The sequence below is a fragment of the Phallusia mammillata genome, chromosome 3 (genome assembly GCF_965637545.1).
Source record: "Phallusia mammillata chromosome 3, kaPhaMamm4.hap1.1, whole genome shotgun sequence".
NCBI lineage: Eukaryota > Metazoa > Chordata > Ascidiacea > Phlebobranchia > Ascidiidae > Phallusia > Phallusia mammillata.
In genome coordinates, this window is record NC_137254.1 from 27193156 (window position 1) to 27209100 (window position 15945).

Here is a 15945-nt window from a genome sequence, read left to right on the forward strand (position 1 = left end):
AGTCTCTACTCTTCTTACGATTCAGGCACATTTGACACACAATGATATCTATTAATGATTTATATCATTTGGCGAGTGGGATTGTTGGAAAATCGCGTAAACACGGCAAAAACTGGTACAGATACTTTTGGCAGGGTTTGCAAAAAAGAGACCTAGTGGTAACGCATAACAGTTTCAAATTCTACTCATGGTTAGCTGGTTAGCAGTAAACCAGATATCCAAGTTATAAAAAGGAATTCAAGACCACTGTTTCAATGCGCTTAATGCATTACGAGGGGTTATAAGCGATTCAAGTATAAACCAGTTCAAGAAACAAGCTTTAACCAAAGTAAAAGCTTGTCAAGACTTGATTGCGAATCGCCACACGCAACGCTAAAAACCATACAGGATTCCTGATTGGCACCTCTCTTGGCGCTTGACATCCACTTGACATTAAAAAATCCAACTTTTCAATCCCAGAGCTTAATCTGACCGTCCCAGCCACATGTTATAAGCTTAGAGGTCTCATGCGGGTGCCAGGTGCAGCCGATGCATACGCTGTCGTGTGCCTTGAACTTGCTGTACATTTTCGTAGTCTTCCAATCCCATATACACACTTTGCCATCGCCGTCACCCGATGCCACGTAGGACATGTCAGGGGAGAATGTCAGCTGACAGGCGTAACCTGCCACCTGTCGATTAGACATGTTTAAACGTTAAACTAGAATTCGGATCATAATTTGGTTTTTACATTCATGTGTAGGTTTTAATTATCAGTTGTAAAAGTTAGATGTGTCGAAACGTACCGTGCTGTACTAGTATGTGGGGGTTTTTAAAAAACGGTTGCAGTGCGTACTTCCAATTGGTGATACAATTTGGGACTTTCATAGTTAGCTCGAAGGGTGCTGCATAAAGCTCTGGTTTGGTATTATCAACCAAATAAGGCTTTCTAAATTCAAATTTCTTATTATTATACATCTGTGCACCATACTGAAGTTCAGAGAGACAGACAAGCGTTTGTTTTGCCATTGAATACAAGTTTAACTTACCATGTGTCCTTTAAACACTTTCTTTCTCTTCTGGCGGAATCTGCCTTGCACGTCAAATATGACAATCTTGTTGTCAAGCGACTGACATCCAAGCCATTTCTCATTGGGTGCCAGTGTGCAGGCTGGCATAGAATGCATTCCAGGGTCAGCAATGTACTTGAAATCAACAGGGATGTCCCTATTTTGGAAAAATGTAAACGTTTACCATCTACGTTTGGCAAGCTTATAACACTGATTTGTTTGTTTTTGTTACGTAATAATCTTTTTGTAGTTTAAATTGTGTAAATTTAGTTACATAAGGCTGTTTCCCCAATTTGTGTCAAAAGCTTTCACGGAAATGTTATTTTTGTATACAGTTAAACAAAGCAAGTTTTCTTACCACTCCCAGACGCGAAGACTTTTATCGTCTGAAGTAGACACGAACTTGGTGTTGTTGTCAACGAAAGTGATTGTGTTTACCGCCCCCAAGTGACGATCGTACTCTTGTACCGCGTCACCGGAATTTATATCCCACTACAAGTGAAAAATATATATAGTTAAACGGACAAAACGTACAGGTACAAAATACCTATGTTGTTACAAGGTTAATTATAGAACCTTCCCTTTCGACTGGCCATCAACCTTCCTAGTGCAGAATTTGACAAATGAGAATTCTTTCCTTAGCTCGGGTGATTTTTGTTTTTGGGCCCCTTTTTCTGGACCCACCACGTACGCCATTTGGTGACAAATTTACTTTTTTCTAAACGTTAATCACGCCTTGTAATACGGTGTTTAGCATTTACCTTAAACCACCAAATGCATTAAGCTTTTGAACTGGGTAACGTTGAAGTTTTGGTTGTTCAATGCTGTTGTGTGGTTATGAGTCCAGCTATATAGGCTCAAGTCGAAAGATATATTGAAGTCGTTGTTTGGTTCTTACCGTTACAATCTTTTTGTCAGAAAGACCGGCAACGAATAGATGCTGTTTGTTTTGGTCTGGGTTGAATTTCACGCAGTAAGGTATCTTTCCGTTAGAAAATCTCTTGATACATTTGCCTGTGAAAAGTTACAGTATGTTATATTTTTAAAGTGTCCTGTAGATTCATACGCAAATTGAAAACAAGCCTCAAAATACAAGCTTCAATTGTAGAGCTCGCAGGAATGCGCAAGTGTTTGAAATGTGGGGAAGTACCTGTTTCTGTGTCCCAGAGTTTTATGAATCGGTCGTAAGCAGCCGTGAGAAATCTGCTTCCATCATTATTAAATGCAGCTTCACGAACAGCCTTTCCATGTCCCGTAAACGTACGTAGCAAACGTCGTTTGTTGTAAACTTCCCATAACTGTGGAGTACATATAATTAAGGTTTATCTTGCCAAAGATTGAAATAGAAAAATACACGTTCAAACAATAAATGATATTAAAGTTTATTCTAAGAGAGAATGCATGCTTCGAATGCAAAACAGATAATTTGCAGATCAAAATAGTAATAAATTTGGTTTTGTTTGGTCAGAAAATGATCTTACCTTGACTTTACAGTCCATAGATGTGGATAATAGTAAATGCCCAGACCTTGGAAAAAGTTTAATAGAGGACACAGATTTTGTATGACCAGTCCAGGTGTGGAGAAGCTTTTTGGGAAGGTAGCATTTCGCAGGAGGCATGTCTGATTTCAGATTAACACCAACATCTTGTGGGATATGCAGATAGGATCGACCCTGGTGGATAAATGAGTTCAGTTTTTACAGCTTTCAGAGCTTATGAAAGTAACAGGATTACAGTCCCAATTGTTGGGAAGATGTTAAATTAAATAATCCATAAATTAAATGTTGTGGGATAGACAGGTACAAATAGATATTCAGATGATTTATGAGTATTTTTTTCTCTGGTTTAGACTTCTGGTTCTAGTAGAATTGTTTACATGATTTTGCCAGAAAGTAAACTCAAATCAACTGATCTCAATGACTACACAGTGTACAAGTCTACAGATTACTTAAAAAGTGTCTTAACATGTGGTGGAATTAACTACCTGATAATCAAGAGGGTCCTTGACATGTAATGTAGTTTTCTCTTCAACTGGTTTTTCTTCAGGTTTCTTTCCTCTCTTCTTCCTCTTTGATGTGAGTTCATCAAGTTCTTTTTGCATTTCCTTAACAAACACAACATTGAAAACCAATGTTTATCAGATTATCATCAATTTATGTATTTAACTATAACCATAGGCGTCGATTTTTTAGCATGAAGTTTCTTTTGTGGGGTGGCAAAATTTTGAAGTAATTCCTCATGTGATCAAACCACACTACGTTAAATGTTAAGGTTTGTAGATGCCATTTCGTGGATATTGACAGCGTATAACGTGTATTACTCTGTATGCATTCTTGCTTAACTTGGACGTAACAACTGTGAAAGTCACATCACAAACCGTCCATCTAGTTGTGTAGTTATCATGTCACAATGCGTTAGTGATGTGTTATTGATGCTCAAAATGGGTTTTCCCCATGCGTTGTCTAAAAACAGTAAAGATTTTGCGTTGCTTGCTTTGCACATGCTCGAAATATAGCGACCGCTAGAAAGATCGCATGTGAATGAAAGAAACGGATATATGTAAGGCACAAGTATAAATGCGGTTAGGCAATTTCTGGGGTGGCAGCATAGTTATTTTATAATGGCTGCCACCCCAGATATTTTTACTGGGGAGGCATGCCACCCCGGGAATCGACGCCTATGACTATAACATACATGTTGTAACTTACCTCTGATGGTTTAGCAATTTTTACTTCATCTACATATCCACCCCACGGACCACAAAAGCCTTCAATGTCCTCGGGATCATTTTGTCTCACTCTTTTTCGTTTATCTTGTGGCCTTGCCTTAATTTTCTCAAATACAGTCTTGGTGTCACTTGGCATGACAACCTCTAATTCTTGCTTCTTTTTGCCCTTTTTTTCTTCCTTTTCTTTTATTTCCCCCTCTTCAGTTGTGTCCTCATTTTCTTTTTTGTCTTTTTCTTCTTCATCATCAGAATCATCAAAGTTTGTCATATTAACTGCAAAAGTTAATTAAAAGAGTCAATTGCTTTGGCATAAACATTTTTTTTCGCCTAACAATTTGCCTGGAGTTGCATAAGGGGTGGTTTGCAACTTGTTTTAGGCAATGGACCACTAGCCCCAATAAAAAAACTCATGGACCACTTTATTGTTGAGAAAAAATACAGTCAATTTTAATTTTGAACCTACTAATCTTGTCCTTTGGGTCACCTCAACTTGGCAAATGTTATCAAGAGGTCATGGCACCAGAAAGGGTGGGAACCACTGTGTTAAATTATCTGATAGAGTTTGAAAACTAACATCAATGATCAAACACTTACCAACAAGTTTTTCTATCGGATCTGCTGTATCTACTGATGGATCGATTGCAAATCCTAAAAAACAAGAAACAAAGATGGTTGATTCCATGAAAACAAAACATTATAAAACTCACCATAGCTATGAAATGTTCTTCTCTGGTTTTCAAAGTTAAAGGCACTAAAATGTGCTTCTTCCACATAACCGGCTAAAGTATTTTTCTGAGCCAGTTGTTGCCTTGTTTTAAATGGGTTTGCTGGCCCCTAAAAATGAATCGAAGTTAAAGACCCAATTCATTCAGGTTCCAAACATTAATGATTAGATACATAAATGAAATGTATTCTTTTGATAGTCAGTTATGTACGAACCTGTTCCGGGGCATGCATCTCTTCATAAGTAGGATTGTAAGTGACCACTTTGTTGTTTATGTGATCAACAACACTGGGACCTCTTGTGTCTCTCTGTAAACGTAACAAGGTGCATAGAGTTCAACAAAATTGTCAAAATAAGAGTAATGATAATTTAGATGTAACACATTGCTTAACTACCAGCAGTGTAGAAGCTTGGCATTCTGGTTTTACATTCTTTCAACGCTATGTCAACTGACAATCTTATTGTGATGTACAATTCAGAAAAGGAAATATAGTTTTAATATTATAGCTTTCTTACCGTAGAAATGACTTCAGGTGCTGCAGCAACGACAGCCAGAGAAATCGGTTTACTTGTTGGTAACGGTTTCAGGTGTAGCATTTCTTCTTCGTTAACCGTTTTCTCGTCGGTATCTGACGAGCCTGGCGATTCCCCATCCGAAATATCCGCATAAGCATTTTTTAACGAAGCAATAGCTTCCATTTCGCACAAATGACGTTGTTTAATTAAGTTAAATTCAAAACAGAAAAACAAACGCAATGTATTGTTGTCGCGCTTGAAGCAAATGTGTTGATGTCGTGTGTCGCGTATTTGTCACAAATTACGCGACACGCCGCAATCATGTGCGAAGAATTCAAGTTTAATGTTAATGGTGTTAAACTTATGTGTCAAATTTAATTTCGTATTTGACAACGATTACATATCAACCATCAAGTATCATTTACATAAAGAGGGTCAGTAAATCGTTGCATGTCTACATCGTTTCTTAAGTTTTTGAATATTGTAACATTTACATGCTTAATAGCTTAGCCTACATGCCTTTAATGACAATCAGCCAATATATATTGTATGATTTCCGCGTCTCAAAAACTTAGATGTGATCAAATATGTTGTGGCACTAGTCACTGTGAATGCTGTATCGTATTCATGCAACGATCGAGTCCAACCCAGTTCCCAAACGGCAATGCGCCATCCTGGGTATTGAATAATGGCTATCGGACAGTGCATATATCAGCCAAGGCAAGAATTCTAACAGGGCCCATAATGATTAAACTTATATGTTTATTCTGTCATAAGGCGAAGTTTTCGGAGCTAAAGATTGAGAATTTCATAAGCACGTTGCAAACTTACAACACGTATTATTTTTGATTCACTTTGTCATTGTACAGAAACCGTTCTGAAAAACTAAAGATTTATTTCGATGCTGTGATTTTAGACAAATCTAAAAGAATGTTTTCCTGCTTTTATTTGGATCGATTGGACACAAATTAACGTGCCTGATGTAAATCGTTGTTTTCCCAATCGACAATAAATGTAATCCTAACGCATGGCGTCTTTTGTTTCAGAGAAATCCAACAGACGTTTATTGCCAATTCATGTACGAAATTGATGTGGGAGCGTCAATTTGAGAACAAGCAAAAAATCGATCGAATAGAGACTTGGACAGATGAAAGATATTCAGCGAAATCATCAATGCGCCACAAACGAAAAAGGCGTCTTCGAATGCTAATCCGCAGGTATATAGCCAACAAACATGTCCCCCTATAGCCATACTGCTGCAGATTTATAGCCTTACTGCTGCAGACTGCATATTATTACAGAACAGCAAGCAAGAGATTATAAGACAAACTACGCTACCTTTAAACACTAGCAACGCAAGTTTGTCGACGTAGCTGGCATATTTGAGACTGTCTGCAACGGTACAAGTGTCATTATCTTTTAGCTTGGTATCTATTGTAAAAGTAGCAATAGCCCGAAGTTCGTTGTCGTTATATAAACTTGTTTTGCAGTCACCTAAGGAAAATAGACCGGAAAAAAGGTAGTGACAACTAAACAGATTAAAAACTAGTTGTTCAATTACGTACACCAGTAGTTCTCAAACTGTGCGTCGTTTCAATTTTCCAAGGGCGTCGCAGAATAGTTCCGTTTCGATGCTTTTTGTTGTTGTATCAATAAACACAACTTCAATATTAAGTTTCCTCTTTAACTTTTATTTGCTGGTGCGTCGCAAGTCCAGAAAACTTTTCGAGTGGCGTCGCAGTATAAAAAAGTTTGAGAACCACTGACGTACACAATGCATGGCTTTAAAATTCTGAGCAAAAAGACCAAGGGCAGTTTTCAACCGTAAACGTGAATCAGAGCATGATAGAGAGAACAGTTTCTCAAAGTTTCAATTTCGTCGCAACTTATATATTAATTGCTCAAGGATTCTCATAGCAAGCATTGTTTCCTTATTTTCTCTACGAGTAGATGGAAGATGTAGGTAGGGACGAGTTTGTGCGGCCGTGAACATGTTGGTTAAAATATGCGTACTGGCGGCCGTGACGTAACTAAACTATTTTGCTAAAAAATGATTTTCAAAAAGATTTTGTGGGGCTGGAAAAAAGTTACCAGCCTAGTAGTATATATGCATCAGATTGTACGCATATTGTGTGAAAACAGGTATCGCAAACGTCACAAAATAGATGATGGCGCCATAAACTATTAGTCAGACTGTTCAGCACAATCTGTGCATCAAGTTAGAAATTAATTGTTTTAGGCGCCATTAGATGGTATATATATGAGATAAACCTATTTCTTGCACAATAGTAATTTTGAAAAACAAACAAGCCGGCAATTGGTGACCGTTGGTGAAATAAGGATCCGCGATGCGGCCACCCTAACAAAAAGGTTGTGCACACCTGATCTAGGAGCTTGTATGTAGTAAATACAGGTTAAATACAACTTATGTTAATTTTATCGAAAAAACATATGCATTTACGAAATTTACGAAACTATATCTTGTCTTTTGCAACACTCTATACGTTTGAACAATAAGCATGTCGCTTTTTACGCCTTGTTGGCCCACTATTTTCACTATTTAAAATATTGTCTCCTTCAGATTTTTACAAATTCGCTGTTGAATTGGTACATTGGGTAAAAGCTGGTCATCCAACGAATATGCAAAACATACGGGATGTAGATTGGAACAAAGTCATGAGAAGTGGATCCTCTGAAAGTCCAAGCGTTGGGTATTTAAAAGGTTTGTTTGACTGTTTAAAGCTGCCAACCTAAAATTTCGGAGAACTTGCAAATTGCAGAACCACGCATGCAAATTATTGTGCTATTGATTGCCTCAATGCCCAGAAAATGATTGACAAAAAGAAGTTAATGAAAGAAATGCAAATGCCTATAAAATTGTACATAAAATGACAACAATAATATTTACTACGGTGATTGTTAAAGTTATGGATCAGTTGCCTTTTCAAATAGAATTCATATTTTTGTTCAAACGAACTTTCGAAATCAATCCCTTTTCAATTACTTGTTGTTTGAGAGTCCCTAACCCTTCATAAACTGTTCTCATGAAGTTGTTTATTTTTTGTTTAGCTCTTCAAAAGCAAGGACATAAGACGGTGAAAAAGGCGCTCTCATTGGAGGAATGGAAAAGCGATGAAATGGATTTGGGGCTAAAAAACGTAAAAAGTAAGAAATCAAAAGTGTCGAAAACGTTTTTGTGCTGCGCACTTTTTCAACATGAACTTTTTTGCTTTGATGAATCAGACCTGCTGCCGTTTTCTAAGGACCAGAAACCCACTGAGGCTTTTCTTAAGGAGGTTTTCGATATAATGTTAAATTACATTTACAAGACTTTCGATCGCAACTCGAAGGTTCTCGATTTTCATCACCCGCACCAGTTTCTACAGGGTATCGAAGGTAAGTTTACCGTAGGTTTTGTCAACAGTGTTGATGAGCAATTCTGGAGTTGCGTTTAACAAAGTAGGCTATTAATTAGTGACATAGACTTGTTTATACGGGTCCGTAATTGGGCCAAAACCTGACCCTAACCCCAATTTTAACATAACCTGAATTAGACTCGAAAGTTGGGTCGTGGTTAAGAAATGATTTATCACACTTAAATTGTTGTGTTGTGAAAGGCTTTTCTTTGGAACTGACTGGCGAGCAAGAATCATTGGAGCAAATTTTAGTGGACTGCCGTGACACATTAAAATACGGAGTCAAAACAGGTGGATCTTGTTGATTATTTGAATAGTAGTTTATGTATTAAAGCTACATTGGCATCACATATAGTTTTTGCGGCTGTTGACATTTTTTTAGCAATTGCGTTTAAACTTTTATCCAAGGAACTAATACATGTTTACATTACGTAAGGTCATCCACGTTACTTCAACCAACTAAGCAGTGGGTTAGATATTGTGTCACTGGCTGCCGAATGGATCACTGCTACCGCCAATACCAACATGTAAGAATGCATGGAGTGGACGTGACGTTGGGCATTGTTGGGAAATAGGTTGAGAATTGTTAGCAGGAGTTGAAAAATCGTATTTAGTTGGATTTTCAAACTTTTTTTACAGCGTAACCATGCAAGAAGGCAGTTTTGTTTTGTGGGGGCTTTCAGAAATAACTGCACATGATAATAAGACTCGAAAAACATTATGGATATGTTCGTCCATTTGTCACGAACCAATCAAAGCCGTAACCACGCAGTCAATACCAAATAACAATACCGGAATAAAACCCTTTGGGAAACACTGAAAAAAATCGAAAATGTTTTGAATCAAAACTGCATGTGACGTAACAAACATGAATTGCCTTTCAGAGCTACATAAAAAATCGATTTCCCATTGCCCGGCGCGTCTTAACCGTAAGTCGACTTTAAACCCACATAAACCCGCACCATCGGGGGCTAATTTCGCCTTTCCCTCGCATCGACAGCTACTAATTTGCCAAATTACAAATTGATGCCCGTCTGTTGTAAGACATGATAATGGACGAGGTCTAATGAACGAGCCACCAACGCATTGTATTTTAATTATTCTAATAATGTTCCTTATCTGATTTGGTGCCATGATATACAACGCCTGATCTTCATTTTGGGCAATTTGTCACCTTTTTATATACTGTGTAATGCTGAAGGTAAGTAGGTAGGAACAAATGTCAATGCTTTGTAATTGGCCTAGTCAACTGCAATAAACAGGCATTTAACTACAAAATAAACAACGTTTATTATAAAGCTGGCACAGTTGTAAACAGTGCAAACAATTTAATTTATACAACGCAGCTATACTTTTAAAAAAAATAATGTACAGAAAAAAAACTCTAAATTGATACAACCAGTTTTGGAACACAAGGCTTTTAAACACCAAAATATATCACTGCATTTCAAGTTCAATTTTTGACATGATGCTCTTCCAGTTGATGTCAACGCCTTGGGAGTACTGCTTGAATTTGTTGCTTGTTTCAGGCTTGTGTGTCTTCCGTAAATAAACCTGTCTAAATCCAAGCACAGTATCAATGTGAGTCTTATGTTTTACAGCAAGATCCAAAGCTCGCTCCCAGGTAAAAAGGTCCATGTTTAATTGAATTGCTCTGAAAATCAAGTTGTTCTGGAGAAGAATAGCCTCTGCTTCATATGCATTACCACAGAACAATGCCATTTCAGCTGACTGCACTGGTTTTGAGGCAATGCCTTTGATTTGATTAAGGTGTTCCACTTTGCTGGCCTCTCCAACAGCAGCATAGGCAATTTCAGCAACATTTAAATCCTTTTCTTTGAGGGACATAGCAGCCAAACATGCCCAGAGGGATTTCTCTTTGGTAAACCTACACAAAGTCAGCGCCTCGGTCCATCTATTGTTGCTCACCAATTGATTTAGAATGCTTGGGTATGGAGATATTGCAACCGATACCAAAGATCCGTCAGTGCGTCGCAGTGTGATGGTGTTATCTCTGTACCCACACAATTCTGGATATTTGCCTAGGTCGCTACTGTCCTTTTCATAAACAGTATGATGCAGGATATCTTTGTCTGCAAACAAAGCTGAAGGGTAAAACCAAACTAGCATACGGGAATCTTGTAATGCACACAACATATTGACTGTTGTATTCCATTGAACTGAATGCACCATATTTGAAAGCTTATTGAGTTTGAACCCAGATCCAATGGATTTTACAGGTGTCAGGTAAAGGTCATGGTTTTTGTCAATTAAAGCAAGGTGTCTTTCAGAAGTTGCCCCACACATGCTCAAAGCTATTTGAACTACCTCAATTTTGTGTGTCATTGGATGACCTCCGCCATATGGTTTTCCAGTGTGAGCATCTATCAAAAACACCACCTTCTCATCTTTGCTATCCCTTATTGCAAGCACATCAGTACTTATCACAGCAGTCTTTGTTGTCAGTGATCCAACTTGGACAGTACTTGGCAATTTTGGACTGCACACATGTTTTCCTTCGTAACTGTAGACATACAGGCCTGCCTTGTCTGCAAGCAAGAAGTGCTTTTCGGCTTGTTGCACAAAAGAAACTGCCCCTTCTCTGAGATCAAATATAGCTGGGGTGTTGAAGTTGTTTGTGCTGTATATATGACATTGTGTGGATGTTATCACTATTAAGTAATTGTAATCCAGGCTTATCTTGATGACACGGTCTTTCATTTCAAGGGTATCATGGGCATCATTTGCTACATTTTTAACCTCCACTGTTTTACGGCTGACCAAGGTTACTTCATATTCGCACCATTCCAATCGCTTTTCCACACAGTGTGCTAAAATTACATTTCCATCAGCACATGCTGCTGCAAGCTGCATACCATCATTGCTCCATGAAATGTCAAAAATGCTTCCACATGATGGCTTCTCCAGTGCATGCGACCAGCCTGACTTATCACACAAACAGATTGAGTTAAAAGACCCAACTGCAAACAGGTCACCTCCTGGGGCCCAATTGACTGCAGTTACTGGGTAATCAAATGGTGCACTTGAGTATAAGGGTCTTCCAAAGTGGTCCCAAATCTTGTACTTGCAGTCTTCTCCACCAGAAACAATCAGTCTATTGACTTGATTCCAATCTGCTTTTAAGACAACACCGTCATGTGCTTTCCATGACACTTCTTTAGCTGATGGCTGCAGTGGTTTAATAACAAGCAATTTTCCTTGAGTGTACAATATTTGGTCTGAATCAGGACCCCATGCAATAGCATACACACACTGCGGGAGTTGGACAATGGTTGATCGTAGCATACCAGAACGGGACCACATTTTCAGCTGGCCATCCTCTCCACAAGTCAGAAAAGCAGTTCCATCTTGATTCCATTTTCCTGACAATACAGCGCCCTTGTGGGCTTGAACACTCTTCTCAATTCTGCCAGCATGAGACAAGAAGTAAAATTTTCCATCGGTGCTAGTTACAGCAAACAAATCAGATGCTGGTACATTTTTGCTTCCTGGATTTGAAACAGAAAGACGAGCTAAATGAGTTGGAAAAAGCTCTTGGGGCAATTTGCAATGGATTGTGTTTTCACCACTAAGCAAGTTCCATTTCATAACTGTGTGGTCATCACTTGCAGAAATGACGTGATCAGATGAAGCCCAAGCAACACAGGTGACACTGTCACTGTGAGCGGCATCTTTTGGAATAGTGTACTTTAGTCTCATTTCGTACCAGAATTTAGTTTTCTGCAATAAGTAATAATAATGGTCTAGGAAATGCCTTTATAAACCGTATTAAAAACAAAAAATAACTAACGCGTTCGAATACTGAAATGTTCACAAACCGGCCCTTACAACACATATTATTCAGGTTTGGCAACTAAAACGTATTTATAAATGTTCCATGCCATACTAAGCAGTAAAGTAGCTTAAAATACACCCAAAAATACATGGGTAGCATAGATTTTGAAGCTAATTAATAACAACAAATTAACTTTGCTTTAGAAATGCCTGCCTTAAAACGTATGAGAGAAGCGTATATTTTGTAAATAAGTGTGATTTGGACGCATAATGTTGACGGATTTTGCGCAAAATACAATAAAACATAGTTTAAATATCGAACAAAAACTATTTTTGCCAAAATGATATAAGTATGTCACAAACAAAAGCCACAAAGGTAAACATTTATTGACAGTTTTCAAATATTACGTCCGATCATCCGATTACACGAGCGCTTCACGATTACGTATCCTTATTTGTAGCTGTTGTTTTATTCTTAAATTTTAAACCTCAGTGGGGTTTCGAGTTAGGTGGCAATTATGTTCAAAGTATTTTTATCAATCTCTGCAGGTTTACATTCGAAATAGCTCCAGTGTTTGTGCTAATGGAAGATGTGGTTTTGCGAAAAATGAGAGAAGTTGTAGGTTGGAATACAGGAGACGGAATTTTTTCACCAGGTTTGTTTCTTTATCAAATTACCTTCAATAAAGCTAATAAACAAAGTGGCATCTTTTAAAATGTTTGTTTACCTGTGGATTTACTATACAGGCGGGACTATTAACAACCTGTATGCGGCAATGCTGGCCCGGCAAAGAATTTTACCGAATGTAAGGGAAACGGGTATGCGCAACGGACCAGAGCTGATTATGTTTCAATCCAGACATGTAAGTTTAAATAACTGATGCAAAACCTTTTAAGGTTGCATGACATTTTAACCCACTGTTTGAATTTCAATACAGGCTCACTACTCAAACAGAAGACCTGCGGCTGTCATGGGAATTGGTACAAACAACTGTATTGATGTCAAAACTGATGAACGGTATACAATTTTGTATTTCCAACATAGCGTGTAAGATTATTTAACATGCATATTACATGTTCAGGGGACGCATGCTACCAGAAGACCTCGAGTTGAAGATTTTGCAGGCCAAGTTCAAAGGGAAAGTACCGTTTTACGTCACAGCCACTGCTGGTACCACAGTTTTAGGAGCTTTTGATCCTATTCTTGAAATCGCAGAGATATGCCGGAAATATGACATCTGGCTCCATGTGGACGTAAGATTCATGCTTCTTAAATATATTTCATTAGTTAAGTTAAACTTTTGGTAAAAGTAACAGAATCAGTATAGCAACACAATACCACTGAAAATGAAAATAGTAGCCAATACAAAATCATGACCACACAACGCTATAGGACACATGTGCATCCTTTTACATCACTAAATTTTTAAGCAAATTTCGGCCTGCAAACATTCCTGGTGGATCGTAAAAATTAAATTTAATAACTCCGAAACGCCTTGAGGTGGGGGCTATTTCATGTCGTTGAGAGAAAGAACAAAGTTTCCTTGGTTCCTGATGGTTTAAGACTTTGAATCCACTGGCTGGGCCATTACGTCGTTTAAGCTTAAATACGGACCTTCTTGCATTCGATTTTGGACCTTCTTGCATGTAGTTTGAACCTTCTTGCATTCGAAGTTTTTAGTAATACTTAGGCTTTACGTCTGTGAATTGCTTCGACCAGGCGGCCTGGGGTGGAGGAGTTCTCTTGTCACGCAAACATCGCCACCTCGTCGAAGGGATAGAATTGGCAGACTCCGTCACATGGAACCCACATAAAATGATGGGAATTGTACTTCAATGTTCAGCGCTTCTCACCAAGCACGAGGTAGTCACGAACAACAACAAAAATGAGATCTTCTGCAAAACTTAAAAAACAAACCAATCGTAATTGAACGTGTTCGATATTGCTTCGACAAGACCTTTAAACGTTTGCTGTTGTCTTTTAACTGGAAATTTGTTACCTATTATCACGACAAACATTGTCAAGCTCGTAACACTTTTTTTAACGTTTTCTTCTGTTTTCTGCAACGTGTTGCATGCCTTTTTTGTTACAGGGAATTTTGGAAACGTGTAATGGAATGAAAGCAGACTACCTGTTTCAGACTGATAAACATTATGACATGAGTTATGATACTGGAGACAAAACCATTCAATGTGGGCGACACGTTGATGTTTTTAAACTCTGGCTGGCCTGGAGAGCAAAGGTAAGCACCAATATATGCCTTTTATCAAGAAAAAACTGACCTGCTTGCAAAATCCAAAGCTGTTATAACGGCAGTTTATCAATCATTTTCTGTTGGACATTGGCTTCATTGAAAAACAATCTTAGCGGTAACATGAGGTTAGTATAAATGTTATTTTCACGTGCGTATGTTTTAGGGCGACAAAGGATTTGAACAACACGTGGACAAATGTATAGAACTTTCCAAGTATGATTTTATTCACAGTTTTTTGTTCAAACGCTTGTTAACTCTCATCTAATTAACGATGCCGATTTTTGTTTTAGATATTTGGTTGAAAAAATCAAGAAGACAAAGGGTTTTGAACTGGTGTTTGCTGATGTAAGTTGTGTACATATTAGAAAAAATACTTTATTGGAAGTGTTGACGTTTATGAAACTGAACTTTTTGTTTTCAGCCTCAGTACACTAATGTGTGTTTTTGGTTTGTTCCACAATGCATTCAAAAGATTTCCGACAAACATGAAAGAAAGTGTCAGTTAAACAAGGTATCCAATTATGTAGATTTGTTTAATTTTTACTCGGAGGGCGATGTTTGACTTCAGTTTTTATACTGAACAGACTTCTCTCAGTTGAAACATAGCAAGTTTGTTATTTAGACAAATTCCTGTTTTTTGTAGTTCTTGCCAACTTTTGATATACTACATAAAATGTACTTTAAAAGAGCAAGAACAGTTTACGTAACATCTACTTTCTTGTCAAATATACCACCTGCAAATATCTCATGATTCATGAAAATACGTCAAAATGAATCGTGTTGGGTACAAATCGAGCATAATTGGGATAATGATCATTTTGCCTATCATAACTGTTAAATTCTCCATGATTTGTAATAAAGGTGGCCCCTGCAATCAAAGCTATGATGATGGAAAACGGAACAATGATGATCGGTTATCAACCGCTCGATGACAAAGTAAACTTCTTTCGTAACATTGTAAGCAATGCTGCTGTAACCAGGGAAGATATTGACTTTCTTGTTGCTGAGATACAACGTTTGGGTTCCGATTTGTCGTTCTAACTGTTTATCTATCTAGATTTTATTACCATTTCGTATATTTCGTAAGTTTATTCTTCATTGTGTAAACTATATTGTTTTTCGGCGTGAAGGTACAATTGACCTACAATTTTTACGAGTGAAGTACTTTGCCATTGTCAATCATATTTTATTTACTGTAAGAAGTATATCGTTGAAAATTTGTTGTTTTTCATGGAAGTGTTTAAATTATTGTAAAGTTCCATTTTTACTCGTGTTGTGAGCAATAAAAACATGAATTATGTGCTACACGTTATAACTGACGTGTAAGATTCTGCATTTACTATATGCGATGAATAGGTAAAAGAGAAAAGACATTGATATTACCAGGGAGTCGAACCGCTTGTCATATGGGTCCAGGTTCGGTTCGGGTTCACTTGGTTTTGTTTTTAAGGGTTCGGGTTCG

The 15945-nt window shown here is 37.8% G+C and overlaps 3 protein-coding genes across 3 annotated transcripts; 1 reads left to right on the forward strand and 2 right to left on the reverse strand.

Annotated features, from left to right (window-relative positions):
- Nucleotides 1-30: 30 nt before the first annotated feature.
- Nucleotides 31-5285, reverse strand: LOC145217556 (pre-mRNA-processing factor 17-like). Its single transcript, XM_080084815.1, has 12 exons — nucleotides 5018-5285; nucleotides 4717-4809; nucleotides 4485-4611; nucleotides 4372-4425; nucleotides 3758-4050; nucleotides 3034-3153; nucleotides 2531-2722; nucleotides 2200-2347; nucleotides 1948-2063; nucleotides 1408-1541; nucleotides 1029-1206; nucleotides 31-671 (listed from the first exon to the last, which is right to left on the reverse strand). The coding sequence occupies exons 1-12, from the start codon at nucleotides 5198-5200 to the stop codon at nucleotides 450-452; spliced, it is 1860 nt and encodes a 619-aa protein (XP_079940941.1). The 5' UTR covers nucleotides 5201-5285; the 3' UTR covers nucleotides 31-449.
- Nucleotides 5286-7601: 2316 nt separating this feature from the next.
- LOC145220645 (glutamate decarboxylase 1-like) lies at nucleotides 7602-15798 on the forward strand. The gene is made up of 15 exons (XM_080087856.1): nucleotides 7602-7739; nucleotides 8087-8182; nucleotides 8261-8413; nucleotides 8635-8724; nucleotides 8870-8960; nucleotides 12778-12884; nucleotides 12976-13091; nucleotides 13167-13246; nucleotides 13311-13482; nucleotides 13949-14092; nucleotides 14322-14471; nucleotides 14647-14696; nucleotides 14774-14828; nucleotides 14905-14994; nucleotides 15345-15798. Exons 1-15 carry the CDS (start codon nucleotides 7658-7660, stop codon nucleotides 15522-15524), a joined length of 1656 nt encoding a protein of 551 aa, XP_079943982.1. The 5' UTR covers nucleotides 7602-7657; the 3' UTR covers nucleotides 15525-15798.
- Nucleotides 9705-12335, reverse strand: LOC145220643 (intraflagellar transport protein 80 homolog). The gene has a single exon (XM_080087853.1). It carries the CDS (start codon nucleotides 12151-12153, stop codon nucleotides 9871-9873), a length of 2283 nt encoding a protein of 760 aa, XP_079943979.1. The 5' UTR covers nucleotides 12154-12335; the 3' UTR covers nucleotides 9705-9870.
- Nucleotides 15799-15945: the final 147 nt, after the last annotated feature.